This window comes from Podarcis tiliguerta (assembly GCF_965153285.1).
Source record: "Podarcis tiliguerta genome assembly, chromosome: 2".
In the NCBI taxonomy this organism is placed as follows: Eukaryota; Metazoa; Chordata; class Lepidosauria; order Squamata; family Lacertidae; genus Podarcis; species Podarcis tiliguerta.
The window spans coordinates 61,903,874-61,921,943 of NC_139535.1; the positions used below are offsets into that span (position 1 = coordinate 61,903,874).

Here is an 18,070-nt window from a genome sequence, read left to right on the forward strand (position 1 = left end):
AAACTGGCCATGTCCGCAGAGTGTTCAGTGTGCTTTGCACCTGGAACGGTTGCCTGATGTATTACTCCATTGTGTTGCCATATTTATTCTCCAGCCTATGCTGAGATTTATTTTTTGAGGTGGCAGCAGGATTACTCACATCTTCATAGAGAGAAAATTAAACTCAATGTGCAAAGGAATAATCATACAACAACCATGAAGCCAGCAATATGAACTTGGTGCACATCCCATGTGCATTTTCAATCACGTGAATCTGTCCTCCTGTAATTTTGGCTTCTTTTCATACTAATTTGAAATTTCCCTTTTTGTAGTTTCCTCTTCTCCTACCTCCGTCATCAATGTCACTGTCAGTGCTGTGCAAACTATTTTGAAACAAGGGGAGAATATCAGTGTGACTTGTGCAGTGAGAGGCATTGATCTGGTCAATTATACTTGGAGTTATCCTGGTCAGAAGGTAAGTAAATGGCTGGGGGGGGGGGGAGTGGCTGGGAGGGAGAGGAGGTTTGTTTTGTCTTCTCATCCAGACTGGACTTAACACAAGTGATGGACTAATTGCCATGTTGTCTTCTCTGTAGAAGGGTGGGCAGTCATTACAGCAGAGAGGCAACTGTTTGAGTGTAATAACTGGGCTACAAAGCCTTATGTGGACGCTCCCTCCCACAATCAGGAATTATTTTGGGACTGCATACTTATGCACACTTACCTGGGAGTAAGTCTGTTCCAAGCAGGCATGCGCAAGATTGCACCATTAACTTGCTTGATTTTTGTGGTAAAATGCCCTGGGAACGGGGTTACAGGGTAACATATTAACATTATTTAATAATTTGATAACTGAATACTCCATGAGCAGCTAGAATAGGATGGAAATATTAATGAATTCATTAACGAAGTGCCCTCCATTGCTGTTCACTGCCTTGTTATTTTATGAGATCGTAGTATATAAATACTCCTATTAAAAATAAAATATAAATAAAAGAGTGAACACAATCTGCTGCTTGAGTAGAAGAATGGGGAAAAGCATACCAAGCTGCCTTATTACTTATGTATTAGCACACTGCCATGGTGCTTTCTTCTAAGGGCCTTTCAACATCTGATGTGTTCATTTGTTAGATGGAAAATAGATGCCAAATGCAAGTGCCATATGAACAGCAGAGAAGTAATTTGCACATCCCTGAATGACTCCTATAGAGGCTCCTTTACCTATATATCAGTAGCTAGTAGTCATGATTGTTATGCTCTTCCTCCACTGCAAGGGGCATTATCCAGCTTTCAGGCTTTGCATAGGCACCTGGTCATCCACTGTGAGAACAGGATGCTGGACTAAATGGGCTATTGGCCTGATCCAGCAGGCTTATCTCGCATTCTTATGCTCTTACCTTCAATCATTTGAGCATGGCTATGTGGGTTCAACAAACCCTTCGACACACTTGGTAAACTCCTGTAATGCTAAGCGCTATTTACATCATGTAATCTTTTTTGCCATTCTTCTGCAGGTAGGCAAGGAGGTAAAACCATGGACCGATGTTGGAACAAGGGGCAGTCGCGATACGAGTACCACCTTAACCATCCACAATGCAGAGTTGGAGGATGAAGGAGATTATATCTGTGAGGCCACTGACACTTATCATGGGCAAAAAGAAACACAAAGCATCTTTATCAGAGTGATTGGTATGTTTGTATATAAAATTCCATCGGCCTGCTGAAATTTAATTAGATGGTGTTGAACTGACTCTATAAACCTTTTTTTTTTTTTTTTTTTGAGCTTTGATTATTTTACAGAACTATTATCTTGCAAAGGAGTTGCCAACCTTTGTGGGGCCTGTGGGCACCTCTCCCTCTGGTCACTTATTTCCCTTTTCATCCAGGTCATACATCAACAGACAGAAAAGCATAAAACATGAACACTTTTCCATGGAGTCTGGATATCCAGTAGAGTTAAAGTAGATCCTCTTGACTGTATAATTTTCATTGGGTTCCCCCAAAAGCTTGCACTGGTGAACTGTTAAAATCACAGATCTGGTGTTTCTGAGGAGCACAAAAGCATTGTTCCAAAACACAGAGCCTCACATGTATTCATGGTTTTTATACTAAATGACAACAAAACCACCAAGAAGTCACAAACACACCTATGTCCACAAAGGTGACCTATGTTTTGATGGTGGTTTTGGGAGGAATTGTAAAAATTACAAGGATCCATGCCTCAGATTCATGTTTTTGCAGCATTGGAAAGTGTCAGATCTGTGATTTTGTTGTTGTTTCCATTAAGAAACAGATGTGAGCCGTGACTTGATGGTGGGATGTTGGTAACCCATGAAAGAAGTGCAATATTAAAACCATCCGTTTTACTGGCTCCAACATGTGTGCACATGCACTGCCTTGGAGACTCTGTTCTTTCTCTTTTCCCCTTGTGACACTCTACATTCTGCCCTTGCTCCCTGCTGTTTTCCTACAATCTCTCAACTTGATCCCATTTCCTTCCTACCCATTCAGTCACTTTGCTTTCTGTTCAGCTGTTCAGCTGTTCAATCTGCAGAACACATAGATCTGAAAGAGGAAGCTGGAAAGATGGCAAAGTCAAAGCCACTCTGCTTACCTGTGAATTCTCTCTCCCACTTTTTCTTATCTAGAACATGGCTTTGTGACCTTCCACACTATTCTGAATGACACAGTGTCTGCTGAACTGCACAAAAGCCACACCTTCCATGTGCTGATTGAGGCGTATCCAAGCCCAACTATTGTTTGGCTTCAGAATAATCAGCCCCTGACTTCAGAGAGCAACAGTGAATTTGCCATCAGCACCAGGAATTCCTCAGAAACCAAGTAAGTGTCTGCTGTCAGATGAGCTGGCAAAATCAGCCAGGGAGTGTGACCCTGGTTGCTCCTTCTGGATCTTTCAGTGGCTGTTAATGCTGTCCACCACTGCATCCTCCAAGAACATCTCTGTGAGTTGAAGGCACTGATCTGTTGTGGTTTCTGCTCCTACCCGCAAGACTAGTCTCAAAGAATGGTATTGAGAGTCTATGCCACACCCTAGCAACATAGCTGCAGGGTGCCACAAGGCACTATTTTATCCCTGATGCTACTTAGCATCTATATGAAGCTGTTGAGAGTAGTTATCTGGGGTGCACAATCCTGATCACACCCAGCTGTGAGTCTCCATTAAGGCTGTGCACAAGCTGAACCAGTGCCTGCCTGGATGCAGTGAATGAGGGCTCACAAAATGAAACCTGTTAAAAGCAGAGACACTGTGTCTGAGTGGTTCTTAGGTCCAGGAACTGGGCATTTTGTCTTTTCTAGAAAGGGTTGCACTGCTTCTGAAGGAATAGGTATGCTGTTGAGGATATTGGGAGCACCTTTGCACATGGAGGCCCAAGTCTCCTCTGTGGCAAAGACTGCCTATCACCAGCTTCAGATGGTGCATGAACTGTGACATTTCCTGGGTGGGTGCCACCATCACTCATACGCTGGCAATCTTGTTCAGAGAAAATGGCAGCCATCAGAGCAACCAAGGTGAATGTCTGGCCCGAAACCTGGTCTGAACCCAGATTGGAATGGGTCCAAATCAATTTCCTCCAAAAGTTCCTGCAGCTGAACCACCACTCCCCTCTTGAGCACTTGCCCAAAAAGGAGATCTTAGTGACCAATCAGTAGTTGTCAGGTACCTCAGACTCCAGGAATCATGTTTTCCTTCAAAGTGGCAGGGACCATCCCCTCATACAAAGATGCATTAACCATCACCTGGATCCACATGGTCACACACACCCTGCCAGCCTGCATGAACAAACCAGGATGGGAAAGAGATGACAGAGCAAGTACTGTGACTACAGTGTGCTTCGAAAGCACTGTGGCTTTCCTTTTCTGCATATAGTTGGGGGGAAATTCCTGCCTTGAAAGAAAGAAAGAAAAAGTCTCTTTTAGCCCATGATGGGCAATTTTCTGGATTGCTCCAATAATTTCACAAGAGTCTTCAAACTTAGTTTGATCGAAGGGACTTGGCAGAAATGCCACTTTAACTGTAGCAGGTTTCGTGCTTCTACCTGAGCTGATAATCTGCTCCAGCATCTTAATTTACATAAGGTTCTAATTCCTCCAGGTACCATACTACTCTAACCCTTGTGAGGGTGAAACAGAGTGAGGGAGGTTTATATACTGTCCGAGCATTCCATGAAGATGACTTGAAAGAGCTCTCCTTCACCTTACAGATTAATGGTGAGCAGATTTCTTTGCAAAAATTTATCTTGCACTAGGAAATTATTTATCAACCCAGCTCATTTAAACAAAAGCAACACAAATGTCAAGGGCAGGGAACAAGCATTGTCCCACTGCCAAAAGGATTGACACTGCACTCACTTCTGTACCACTGAACAAATGAGTCTCTTTTCTTTTCTTTTCAAATATGCTTTATTGTTTTGAAGTACAAATACAAACAAAGCCATACCACAGTAAACAAACAAAACCCAATTGTAGGGAACAGCATTGATGACAGAGGCGCATCAATATAATCAGAGTGGTGCATATTTCACATCCCTGGCTCCCTCCCACTGCACTGCAGACCTTGCCAAAGACTCACATGCAAAACTGGAGGATTAACGGAATGCGGGTTTCTATTCACAGAGCTTAGGAAAGGAAAACGTACTTTGTCAGGCTGTTCATGTTTTGTCAAGTCTCTGACCACTTTGCTGTACTGTATTAAGCACTCAGAAAGAGTGGGTACATTTTTCATGCAAAAGTTACATCTGTGCTCATGTTTACTCTGGCATTTACTCTGCCACCACATGTGGCATCCATACATGTGGAGTTTTAGCATGCTTGCCATCAGCAGTGCAGTTGTGTATGGCAGTACTGTGTAAGTGTCGCACATGAATGGGCCTGCCCATGTGACAGGTGCTTTTTAACATGGCAGGCCAAACATTCTAGAATGTTTTCATAGGTAAGTCCAGGCCACTCTCTCTTGGCCCTCTCATTCTGCTCTCTTTCTCACGGTGTGCTTGCTAAGTCCATAAGAATTGCTTTGCTGGATCAATAGAGAGCAAAACCCCTTGCAGATAACTTCACCTCAGGACTTCAGAGACAAACACGCCATGGGAATCTTTGCTTCACTCCTGCGACAGAGGATGCAAGGACAAAGTTCTCCACACAGGTAAGCAAGGAAAGGGAAGTGCATGCCTCAAAGTACGAATTCTGCACATGACATGACATTGACATACCATGTTCCCAATTCCTCACAATGTTGGAAACTTCATATTGGTAAACAACCCTTCCCAGCAGCAGTATAGAGACATATCTAGTGGGATCGAGCTGTGGAGCCATACCTGCAATGCCAGCATTACTGCAGCATATCTGGGCAGGCCTATGACAAGTCAAGATGACAGTGAGGTTAGGGCCATATGGATGTCCTGGTGGAAGTAATGGAATGCTGGTAGCAGTCCCACCAGTGCCAGCATGGTCCTAATCTCTCCACTATCTCAGATAAGCAGTGTTGGGAGGGTGGCTGCACCCCACCTCACCCATTGCCACTGCTCAGCAGATAGCAGAAACTTATCCCACACAGGACACACAGCATAAATAGGGAGGAATAACTACATCAGACACCTTGAAGGCAGCAGAAAGCACAGCTATTTCTGCTGGAGAAAACCAAGCACTCATTTCAACCACTGCGGCAGCTGCTTCTGGCCCAAAACACATGACCTCTTTTTCTTTGCAGGATCAGGACTCGGCACATGAAGAGGAATAAACAGTATCAGCAGCCAGAATTCCACTACAGCTCCCCTACATGGGATAGGTGAGTTTTGTTTCTGTGACCATTTACAGATGAGTCTCTGAATGCAGTTGTCAGGCTTCTCCAGGCTGGGGGGGCAGGTGGGTCTGAGGCACGGGACATGGAAGAGCACTAAGGTTAAAGCATTTTGTTTTCATCACTTGCTCACAACCACCTGCTGAGCATCTGGGCACCGGAACAAGATAGCTATTGACCATTACTCATCACTGCCCCTGTGTCTCTCTTTCCAAGGTAACCCTCCAACAGGTGCAGATGCAAGTCTGGTTCCAAGTCCAGCAGAATGTGGCCTGTGATCGAGGCCTGCAGCAAGACCTGCCACAACAACGGCTGCCAGAGTGAATGCAATTGTTTCCATATGGGATTACCATCATTTGCTTTCACAGTGTTCCTGTACCTGTGCAAGCTGCTTCACAGACAGCCATGTAGCAGGTGCAGGCATACTCTAGATTGCGGATGCAGTAACAGCGAAATATGTTCCCGGTACTCTGTTGTGTGTCATGCAGCTTTCAAAGGCCTAGGAGCCCTGCTGGGACAAGAAAGTTGGGAACCCCATGTGCCCATCTTAATTTCTGAACCTATTCTCCCATTGTGGCTGTTCAATAAAAATTTGCTTGTTGACAACTGTTTCTGTGTGATAATAACGCAAAGCGGAAAGGGATTTCCCTCCCCACACACCTGTACCCACCTTCACAATGGAGCTCCTAGTGGCAGGAATGAAGCACTTTTGGCCCTCCAGATGTTCCTGGGAGGACTGTAACTTCTATCATTCCTGGCCACTGCTGATGGGAGCAGGAGTTCAGCAACAACATATTGAGTGCCACAAGTTCCTCATCCCTAGCCTAAAGCATTAAACACTCCCACATCCCACCAGAGCTCAGGTTATGCATTGTATTCAGCTTCTGAAAGGAGAGATGTAGAAAGCTGAGTCCCCTAAAGATCAGTATTGGGACCTGTGATTTTTAATGTGTTATAAATGAGCTGGGGATAGGGTTGAGCAATGAGGTGACCAGGTTTGCTGGTGATACTAAATAGTTTGTGGTCATTAAAACAAAAAAATTGTGAAGAGCTCCAGAAGGACCTCTCCAAAGTGAGTGAAAAGGTGTTAAAATGGCAAATGGAATTCAGCATAAGCAAGTATAAAGTGATGCATGTTGGAGTGAAAAAATCTTAATTTCACAAATATGCTCATGGAATCTAAATGGCCAGTGACTGACCTTGGAAGTCATAGCAGATAGCTCAATGAACATGCCAAACCAGTGTGTGGCAGCTGTGAAAAAGGCAAATTCCTTGCTCGGGATCTTTAGGAAAGGAATTGAAAATGAAGATGCAGATATCATAATGCCGATATACAAATCTATGGTGTGATTGCATTTGGAATACCGTGTACCATTCTGGCTGCCTCACCTCAAAAAACAATATATGTTGTAGATAGGATTCGAAAACGGTTCAGCAAAGGGCAACCAAAACGATGAAAGGGATGGAGCAGCACTCCTATGAGAAAAGATTGTAGCATTTGGGACTTTTTGGTTTAGAGAACAGGTGAGTCAGAGGTGACACAATAGAAGTTTATTAAGTGATGGAGAAAGTGGATAGAGATTTTTTCCCCCTCCCTCTCTCATAATAGAACTCATGGACATGCAATGAAGCCGAATGCTGGCAGTTTCAGGACAAACAGAAGAAAGTACTTCTTCACACAGCACATAGTTCAGCTATGGAACTCTCCCAGGAGGCAGTGATGGCCACCAACCATAGCCACAATGCCTATGTTCTACCTTCATTGTCAGAGGCCTTATGCCTCTGAATACCAGTTGCTGGAAATTGCATGCGGACAGACTGCTTGCAGGTTTCCATGGGCATCTAGTTGGCCACTGTGGGAACAGGATGCTGGACTATATGAGCCATTGGCCTCATCCAGCAGGCTGGTCTTATGTTCTCTAGCAAGAGGACAGCATCCTGGTATCTCACCATCTCCCTGGTGAACTATACAATCAGACTGTGTGAAGACTCTGCTACATTAGTCAAAATACAGCATTATAAATACTTTATAACACTGTGGCACCGGATGGTGCTGTAGAGCTGAAATCGCAACTCAATGATATTTTCAATTGTGAGCTTTACAATGTTTTTTTCTTTGGCTTTTTTTTTTTTTTTTTTGCAGATTGTTTTCAGAGCATTTTTTGTGTAGGTGTGTAGAATTCAGGGGTCAGCAAGGTTTATCTTGCCTGGGCCGGATCGGTCCCGTGGAGATCCCTCTGTGGGCTGGATTGCATGTGCGCCTGCGATTTTCGGCATCTGCATCTGTGCAGACGTGATTTTCAGTGCCATGGAAGCGAGTCTCCACGCCGTGCTGCGCCTGTTTAGCGCAGCGAGTGAGCGGGCAATTCAGTTCAGGGACAGCTCATTGGCCGGTCAAACAACCTCTGCAGGCCGCTTCCGGCCCATGGGCCTTAGGTTCCTGACCCCTGGTGTAGATCTAGCCTGAAATGAAGGCTGGAGGGGCAGATGCATAACAAGATCTGCTGGAGCAATAAGCAGCAGACTGGAAAACCACATGTGGGTGAATAGGATCAAGGAGGTGGGAAGGATGGCAAGCATCCACAAATCAGTCCATGAAATAACTTCCTCTGACTGGCTATGGTGCTTTGCTGTTCTAGCCTCTAACCTCCCAGCCTGTTCTACCACGTGACCACATGTAGGCTTTGAACCTGAGATCTAATGTGTGTTAAACCTGCATGGTGTACAGGGCAACAGTTCCATCTGGTGGCTCCTAAGGCTTGGTGTATATGACTAGATTCAAGGGTTGGGCAGCTGGAAGGTCACAAATGTCCTATGATGGGTGCTGCTCTGTTTGTTCTCTCTGAAAGTGCACAGGATCACAAGTATATATTGACACACACACCAGCATTAGCAACCTACAGTGCAGCAAAAGCACAGGATTTCTCTGTAACCAGTTGACTCACAAGAGCATCACAATTGTTAGGGCGATTTTCAATGAGTTTGAGCCCTGAAATTCAGCATACATGTAAATGTCCTGATTATTAGGATGGGAAATCAGGAAATGGAATGTTTATATATACACCATCAAAATTAGGGACTCAAATTGGACTACTATGTTTCTGATTCTGAGTATTTATCAATAATAGTATCATTTGTAATACAAATGTTTCTTTCGGGTGGCAGAGGTGGGGGTCTGTTTTCTGAGAATTGTTTATTCCAACCACCTCCTTCCTACCTTTTAAGCAACTCCTTGTTCTTTTGTGTTCTTTCCTCCAATATAACCAGTACCAGCAAAGGTGACCCATTTGAGAGAGGACAGCAACACGACCAGTGGGGAGCAAACAGTGACCTGCATCACAGAAGGAATGCCCCAGCCAGAGGTTGTCTGGTATACCTGCAATAATGCCAAATGGTAAGGAGATCACTTCTGAAGGGCCTGTTTGGGACATTTGTGCTTGGGACTTCTAGTAGCATGGGATGGAATTAAAATATGATGAAATAGGAGTATCAATAACTGTATAATACAGAGAATGGATTTCATTAGGCATGCTACTCATCAAAGGATTGAAATAAGTGCATGGCAGATGGGGTCTGCAACATAATGTTGCAATATTTCTCACCTCCTGTTTGGATGGAATACTCTTCCTTTCCAGTGCTCCAGGCAGCCAGATCCTTCTCTAGCAGTTTATTCCATCACCTCTTGCTTCCTTCATTTTTCTTTTCCAAGTGATAGCCAGCATTCTGTGAGTACTGATCATGCTCAGATCTTATTAGGCTGTTTTTGTTTTACTATGCCCCATTACAGGGTTTTTAAAAAAGTATTTTTTACTTCTGCAAACCTCGCCTAAGCCTGTCAGTACACCTCTCTCTTCTTTATCAGTTTTGGCTACAACACCTGACTCCCCTATTAAAAGGATTAATAGCTTTTAATAGCTTCCAGTGCCCATGCTTTTCATATAGCTATTTTCACAGTTTCAGCACTCCAAATATTTTGAACTTGAATTATATACATACATAATTTTATTTGTATGCTGCCTTTCCATAGTTCAAACCATGTTCAAGGAGGCTTACAACAAGGGGAAAATACATAATTACAATGTAACAAAAGTAGTAATAAACAATAAATAAAACATCAAAAAGCATACAACCAAACTGAACACATAAATCTTTAATATTTAAAATATAGATACAAAAAATTAGTGTCAATAATAGCAGCAAGAACACCCCCATAAAACCCTCAAACAATACCCTATGCAAGAGTCTGTTCAGCAGCCTCAGCTTTTGTAGCTGGAGTCAGTCAAGGCCAGGTGGAAAAGGCCTGCAAGGCAGGGAGCAGGTTTTCTGTGGCTCACAGCCAAGATCAGGGGTCAGCAAGGTTTACCTCACCTGGGCTGGTTCACTCCCATGGAGATCGCTCCGTGGGCTAGATCGCATCTGCACAGACATGATTTCTGGCATCTGCGCATGAGCAGACACAATCTCCGGTGCCACGGAAGTGAGTCCCCGCTCCATGCATGCTGCACCGGTTTAGCGCAGCGCTCGGGGACTCACTGAGTGGGCAGCTCGGGGGCCATTTAAATGACCTCTGTGGGCCGTTTGTGGCCCATGAGCCCCAGGTTGCCGACCCCTGGCCAAGATGGTCTCAGGCCTCTTCAGTTTGCAGATCAACCCCAATAAAAATGTTGTATTGCATTAATATCCTGCCTTCCTTCCCTCATGGAACTCATGGTGGTGCACATGGGGTTCTAAGGTGATCACTGACCAGATGCAGGTTCAGCAAGGGGGCTGCATCATGTACTTTCAGGGTCATACTCGATGTTGCACTGAATGTCTCCAACTAGACCTAGCATACAATCCTGTACAAACTTACTTTTAAGTAAGCAGGCACAGGACTGGGTTGCAGCAGTTCAAATGGAGCATGAATGAATCAAACATCTGAAGAAGCTGGGCTGTCTTCCATTGGCTGATTATCTTCAACAACAGGTGTGATGCAGAAGCCACCAAAACCCTGGTGAATGCCTCTGAAGAGATGGTTCTGGAAACAAACACCACCTACCGAGATGATATGAGGATTTACATCGTGACAAGCAAGCTGCACCTCCACAGAGTAGATGAGCCGGTCTTCCTCAGTTGTGCTACTCAAAACCTCTTGGGCACGGATACTCAGAACATCACCTTGGTCCCAGACAGTGAGTTCCACAGCATGTCTTGTATAATACGTGTGTGTGCGTGCGCACACAGCAATGTTTATTTCAGCGTAGGATTGTAGGAACATCGTCATGTCCTCGACTTACGCCATATGTCCCTTCTGATATTCCTAGAATTATATGGCAGTGTTTAAATTAATTCACAGGAGCACAAGTTATAGAGGCACGGTAAGAGAAAATGAAGAGGCATAGTTCCAAAAGCAGATGGTGTTAAGTGAGTGAGAAAATACTGAACAGGGAAGCATGAATGTGATAAATGCATAGCCTAGCTTCTCCTACAGGTTCAGTGCCTGCAAAGCTTGACACCACCATTCCTTTTGACTGCAGTTATCCTCTGTGTGCCCTAAACCATAAAAGGTTTGAGAAAGGCAAAGGGGATGGAAGTGTACAATCTTTTCAAATGTTTGTTTTCTCCGCCCCCCCTTCAATCCCTCACAGGTATATACAGAGTCAGGCTAATAGTGCATTTAGTTCAACATTGTTTACTCACAGTCTCACCCCGGGGTTTCAGGCAGGAGCCTTTCCAAGCCATGCCAGGAATTGAACCTGGGACCTTTCACATGCAAACCATGAGTTCTGTCATGGAGCTACAGTCCTTCCCGTACCAGATAAGGCAGCAAAGCAACCAGCAACATACTGCAACATTGCATTGTGTTTCTCAATCCTTTGCTGTTCTCTGTGGCTCTATATAGCTATGGCTTCTTTGGCTTCTTTGTTGTGTGATCACCACAACCCTATATGAGCTGCTTTACAAAACTCTGAAGGAGACCAACGATGCAAGCTGAGCAATTAAGTTGAGTATGTGACAAAACAGTCAATGTGATTGTTTTGGCACATGCCCACATCCTAGTTATTCTTAATGTTCAATGATAATATACCACACTACTGCAGAGACTGATGAGAAGTAGCAGAGATGTCAGCCTGTGTTGAGAAATGGGGATTTGGGCATATGGTGGTGAGTCAGTCACACAAGACATTCCTCTTGCTCTTGAAGACACGCCTGTTTAGAAAAGCACCAACGCATGCAGAGGAAAAAGCAAAATAACCACTTAGGACTTGAAGATGTATATGCAGGGCAGAGGTTCTTTTCAGACCTTTTTATGAATGCATAGAGGTCAGGCACCTGCAGTCCCATTCCACCTCTCTTTCATGTTGGTTTTTTTAAAAAATAATGTCCATAATGGTGTCTTGTTGTGATCATAGTAGGACCCCACAGATTATGACAGATATCTGAGGTGGCTTCCCATTATATATAAATAGTATCTGGCAGGAGTTGCAGGACCTTGGATAGCTCCAAGCAGGTAATTTACACTGATAAAAGTCCTGTTTGGGCATTTGCTTGGATATATGGGGTTGTAGTCAACTAATGTTTACTCAGAGTAGACCCACTGAAATGAATGGCCATGACTAACTTAAGCCTGTTGAGTAAAAAGATAGTTGACTCTAACCTTCTTCAGAATCAGACACACACAAGACCCACCTTCAAATGTCCCTGAGTGTCCCAGCACTGCCCACTCAGTTGTCGACGTTTCCCTGTCGAATGGGGAAGGTTTACAGGTTTGCTGATGGTTTCTGGTTTTAATATGAGGTGAGCCTCTGGCAGTGTTTGTGCATTTTTGTTTTTTAAACAATGGCATATTCTTTTTATTTCTCTTAGTGTAAGCACCTCTAGCTGAAAAGTGGCTTTAAAATATACATCTAAGCAAATAAAATGTGTTTCGGTATTCTCCTAATTAGAATAGGACCTTATGTTTCTGTATACATTTAATGTTTCAGATTTGCCCTTTAAAGTGATAATCATCTCAGTTATCCTGGCCTTGCTGGTGCTCATGTTTATTTTCCTAGTGATCCTCGTTGCTGTGTGGCGAAAGGTAAGAGCATGTTTGACTCTTTTCTGTGTCTCAGTAAAAGTCCTATAGCGAGCCTGGTAGTGATATTATTTCCCTACTGTTAAGCCTTTTTTGAAAGAATGAGTTCAAAAATTTGAAGGACTAGGGGACAGATTCCTGACCCAAACCCCAGAGATCTTCTGGCAGTCAGTGTAGAAAATATTGAACCAGACGGACTAATAGTCTGACTTGGTGCAAGGCAGCTTTCTATGTTCCTATGCCCTTGATTGGTTGGCTGAGCAACCGTGAAGCTTTAGCTATTCAGCTACAGGGAACCTCAGAAATCTAGTGGTAATAGTTGATAGGCTGAAGCAGTTAGTTACCACTATGAACTGTCAGTAGGCAAGGATTTAGTCATGTGCATCTAGAATAAGCCTGGAATATAAATAAGGAATTATTCCCAGAAAATCCACTAATGTCTGTGGGAGAATCTTACTCACCATAACTAGTAGGAGACACACAATATATTTTCCAGATTGTAAAACAATTTCCCCTCATTATGAATTGCCAACTTATTTTTAAAAAACAAAAAAATACCACCAGTTAGTAAAAATGGAAGGTTTCAGGAAGGTTACAGGTTCCCTGTAGCTGAATAGCTAAAATGGCCATTTGGAAATTTGGGGGAGCACTTCTTTTTGATAAGATGATAAATAACAATGGAAGTGTGGCTGCTTTCATGTGGCTGTTCCATGGTGGGCAGGTGGATAAAGCTATAGAACAATTCAGGATGGCTGTGCCCACTTTAGCCTCGTTGATTTCAACGAGAATTAGGTGTGCATAATTCTGTGGTCACTGTGTTCATAATGTCATCACATCACTTGATTAGCCTTCCTGGAGAGGCAGAAACCATCCCTCAGTTAGAGGTCTTGATATGTGGAGATTGGGGAGATGTGTGGATGTGCTTACTGAAAACTACATGGACACCTAATCTTCCCAGGCTTCCTGGATACCAACACAGCACAGTCCTTTCTAACACCTTCCTTTCCCTTTCCTTAGAAGCCTCGCTATGAAATCCGCTGGAAGGTGATTGAATCAGTCAGCTCTGATGGACATGAATATATCTATGTGGACCCCATGCAGCTTCCATATGACTCCAGCTGGGAGGTTCCCAGAGACAAGCTTGTGCTAGGTGAGGGGAAGAGGATGGGAAAGGATTCACGTTTAAATGGTTAGTGCCACTAAGCAGAAGAAGGGCAGATCTGTTCCAGGACTACTACCTCCATGTCTTGCTTGGACTACAACTTCCAATACTACAGGAGATGAGGAATGATTTTTGTAGTCCCTCGTAGAGCCACCTTCTTCAGTCCTCTGCATTTGGATACTGGAGGGTAGTACACAGAAAAAGCACTTCAAATTTCCATAGCAGAATTCAATAGCTGCAGCACTAACTCAACTTCTAGGTAGACAATGCACCACTAGGGGGAACCAGAAAGCTGTGGCATGCTATTGCAACACTTGTTCAGCAATATCATTAATTTGCAAGTTGCTCCTGTCTTAGAAGGAGCGGTGCAGCAAGACTCCTGCCATGCAGAGAAGAGGAAGCAGCGCCATGACAGTGGCTGGGGTGTGATCAGCAAATGCACTAATGGGGATCGGTTCCCAATTATACTGAGGCCACTAGGCACATATTCTCATAATCAGAGAATATGTAAAGAGATAAGCAGCTAGGAATGAGATGCTGTGGAATTTGCAATAAATTCCCCACCTAGCGGTCCCAAGTAGAATGCATCCAAGAAGAAAGCGTGACTAGCGCAGGAGTCTTATCGGTCATGCGGAAACCATCTCTTGCCCAGACATCATAACTCCCAACTTTAGTCATTCCCCAGTGGAATAACTCATGCTGTCCAATCGTTCAAGTAAAGAGCTGAACATTTTCCATGCAGCTGTTCTGCGGACTCCTCCCATTACTGTTAATAGCTGGAAAGTCCTAAAGTTATGGTTTTCTTATGTTGTTCCTGATGGAGAATCTGCCTTCATCTTCCTGCTGCAGGACGCACACTGGGCTCCGGGGCCTTTGGGCGTGTGGTGGAAGCAATAGCCCACAGCCTGAGCCACTCACAGTCTACCATGAGAGTTGCTGTGAAAATGCTTAAGTGTGAGTTTGGAATCTTCTCTCCCCCTTGCTGCCAAGTGTTTGCACCCCCTTTCCATGCACCTTGTCTTTCTAAAATATTTTCACCATCTTCTGCCTGTGTCTTCAGTGTTCACTGGCCTTGCTCATGTGACACGCGTAAAAGCATGCCATTAAGCAAACTGTTTCCCCAAAGAAAAAATACATAGTAACCTTTAGCCATTTCCTGAATCCAAGGTGATGTGAAATCACTTGTGGTTTGTGGCTTGCTTGTGTGGTAGCCACAATATAACAGTCCACAGTATGAAATACAGCCACATGGAAATCTACTTTTTGGTAGTGGCCAGGTGAGGTGAGTGATTTCTGAATCATACTGCAATCTATGCTCACCTGGATGTAATCTTCTTTGAACCCAATACTTCTGAGTAGTCACATAAAGGATTGTGCTGTCAGCCCTCAAGTGTGCAATCCAGAGGAGGCTTCCCCCTACCCGTTGTCACCTGTTGTCTCTTTCTTCCCACTGGTCTCCTTCTGATCGTCTCTCTGTGTCTATCCGATGTTAACATTTTTCTGAAGATGGATGTGCCTAGAGCACTCCCCACCCCCCGTACTTCTAAGCTGCTGTTCTGCATTTCATAATTTGATCCACCCATCTTACAGCTACTGCCAGAAGCAGTGAGAAGCAGGCGCTAATGTCGGAACTGAAGATCATGAGTCACCTTGGGCCTCATCTGAACATTGTCAACCTGCTTGGAGCCTGCACCAAAGGAGGTACCAGCTTCATGACTGTTTTTCCTGGGCCCTTGCCTTTCTCTTACCCTCCATGCACATTGAAACGTTTATCATTAATAGATCTTATTTTAACCTGAGAAAATAACAAACCTGCATTGGGGCAAGGAGAGTCAGGAGGGTCTCATGCTTTGCTGTTCCATCAGCTGAAGTGCTGTTCCATGTGGTTGCCCTGTCACTATCCAAACCTCCATGTTATGGAACTGAAAGAAAAAGGTTCACCCACCCTCTCCACCTTTTTATTTTAGACTGCCCACCAGAATGATAGCCCCCCCCCGCCGCCCTGCCCCCTGTTGTGCACTTTTAATGGGTCCATTGTTATTTTGCCCTGATACTTTTAATCATTCCATTATTTTTAAAACCACATTTTCCCTCCCCCCCCCATGGCCTTTAGTGCTATAGAGACTGATCACATAACAAGACAAGTTAGACACAGTAGGGGAGGGGCAGCATATAGCTGGAAGCAAAACAGTTATTTTGATACAATGCGTAGTCCTTCCACACTTCCTGTTGCAGCTTTATGACAGCATTGTCACATTTTCCCCATTTTCAAAGCACTAAGTAGCACACCCATAAACTGCTACAGCTGCCAGTAGATGCTTGCATGCCTTTCTTTTTGGCATTCTCTCCCCTAGAGAATGCTCTGTCCCATTTGTGCCCACAGATATTTAATACATGACACTTACAGAAATGATTAGTTGTTTGGCCAGCCGGCCTGCATACTTACGAACATGGACCAGTGCTAGTGGAGCTCCGCACAACAACTTGTGCACACATCTATGCAACTCCTCAGAAAATGCCTCTACTTAATCTAAATAAATGAAAGCAGAAAGTGTGACATGTAAATGCAAACAGGCAGCCTTGAGCAACAAAAGGCCTGGTTCGCACACTAGCCTAGCACGGGATCCGTGCTGTGTGGTCAAATAGCAGGCAGGAGGCAACATGCAACGCAAGTGCTTCCGAGGGAGCACTTGCTTTAAAACATGTGGAGACAAAGCAAGCAATGTTGCTTTCAACTCTGATAAAGAAATAATGCACACACACCTAGTTTTCACACTTGGGTGGTAAAATCTATGTCTAGCTGCACCACTGCCAGCAGGGATTCACTTAACAGAATATCCCTCCTGGCATGCATGTTTTCAGTGCAGAGGGATGGCTGTTGTTGTTGCTTGTAGAAGCATTCAGCAACATGAGCCCCACACTTGCAGTCTGAAGTGGATTACCATTTCTGTAAGGCCACAATTGCCCTATTCTCGAGTCATATTCAAGGAAAGCAATACCCCTACCTGGATGGCTAGAGCTGTTCTTCTCCTCTGCAGGCCCTATCTACATCATAACAGAGTACTGTCGCTATGGAGACCTGGTGGACTACTTGCACAGGAACAAGCACACCTTCCTGCAGTGCTGCAGTGAGAAAGCCAAGCAGGAAGCAGAGGTGTATGGGAATGCCCCCACTGAGGACAGGGTGCAGAGGTACCTGCTGTTTGACACTCTCCCCTCTCTTTAGTGCACGCTATCTACATTCACTACATGCATGCTATCTATTCCATCGCCATCTGCATACAGGAGTGTGGCCTTTCTGAAACGGAAACCTGTGAATTATAGCATCTCTGTAAACAAGTTTAAAGGATAGCAAATTCAGCACAGAGCTGCCTTTCCCTTGCATTTGCGTGTGTGCTTATTTTAGTTCTACATTTCTAAGGCGGACTCTTTTGCAATCGGTATCAAGGGAGTTGACATCTAGATTCCAGTACAGTTTTGCCCGAGTTGTTTGTTTTGCTCAAAGAGGATTTACATAAGCATTTCCCTCAGTCGTGGGGCTGACATTTGGAATCGCCCCAAGGTGAGAGCCCCCTGGAACTCAGTTCCATGTAACAAAGATCCATATGCATTTGCCCCACATGTGACTCTTTACTACTTAATTCACTCTATTGAGATTATCGTGAATTGCAGCACGTAGAAAATCAAAGGCCAACTGTTGATCCCAGTCCAGATGTGCAAGGAATATTTTAGCAGAACAATGCAGATGGTTGAAGCAATTCCCTCAAGCCAAACTAAAAATAAAATAAAACAATGCCCACTAAGGAAGGGACATTCTTCAGGAAGATTCTTGTTGTTGTTTAGTTGTGTCCGACTCTTCGTGACCCCATGGACCTGAGCATGCCAGACACTTCTGTCTTCCACTGACTCCCGCAGTTTGGTCAAACTCATACTGGTAGCTTCGAGAACACTGTCTAACCATCTCGTCCTCTGTCGTCCCCTTCCCAACATCAGGGTCTTTTCCAGGGAGTCTTCTCTTCTCATGAGATGGCCAAAGTATTGGAGCCTCAGCTTCAGG

The 18,070-nt window shown here is 44.3% G+C and overlaps 1 protein-coding gene across 2 annotated transcripts in view; it reads left to right on the forward strand.

The window, feature by feature from the left end:
- Positions 1–18,070, forward strand: part of PDGFRB (platelet derived growth factor receptor beta) — a 79,889-nt gene that overhangs the window by 46,725 nt on the left and 15,094 nt on the right. For both annotated transcript variants that reach the window (XM_083424407.1, XM_083424406.1), the window contains exons 5-15: positions 312–454; positions 1,494–1,668; positions 2,628–2,820; positions 4,094–4,209; positions 9,062–9,188; positions 10,760–10,965; positions 12,760–12,854; positions 13,869–14,001; positions 14,863–14,967; positions 15,604–15,714; positions 17,052–17,205. In XM_083424407.1, coding sequence (XP_083280533.1) covers positions 312–454; positions 1,494–1,668; positions 2,628–2,820; positions 4,094–4,209; positions 9,062–9,188; positions 10,760–10,965; positions 12,760–12,854; positions 13,869–14,001; positions 14,863–14,967; positions 15,604–15,714; positions 17,052–17,205 — 1,558 coding nt within the window. The remainder of the gene's footprint in view (positions 1–311; positions 455–1,493; positions 1,669–2,627; positions 2,821–4,093; positions 4,210–9,061; positions 9,189–10,759; positions 10,966–12,759; positions 12,855–13,868; positions 14,002–14,862; positions 14,968–15,603; positions 15,715–17,051; positions 17,206–18,070) is intronic.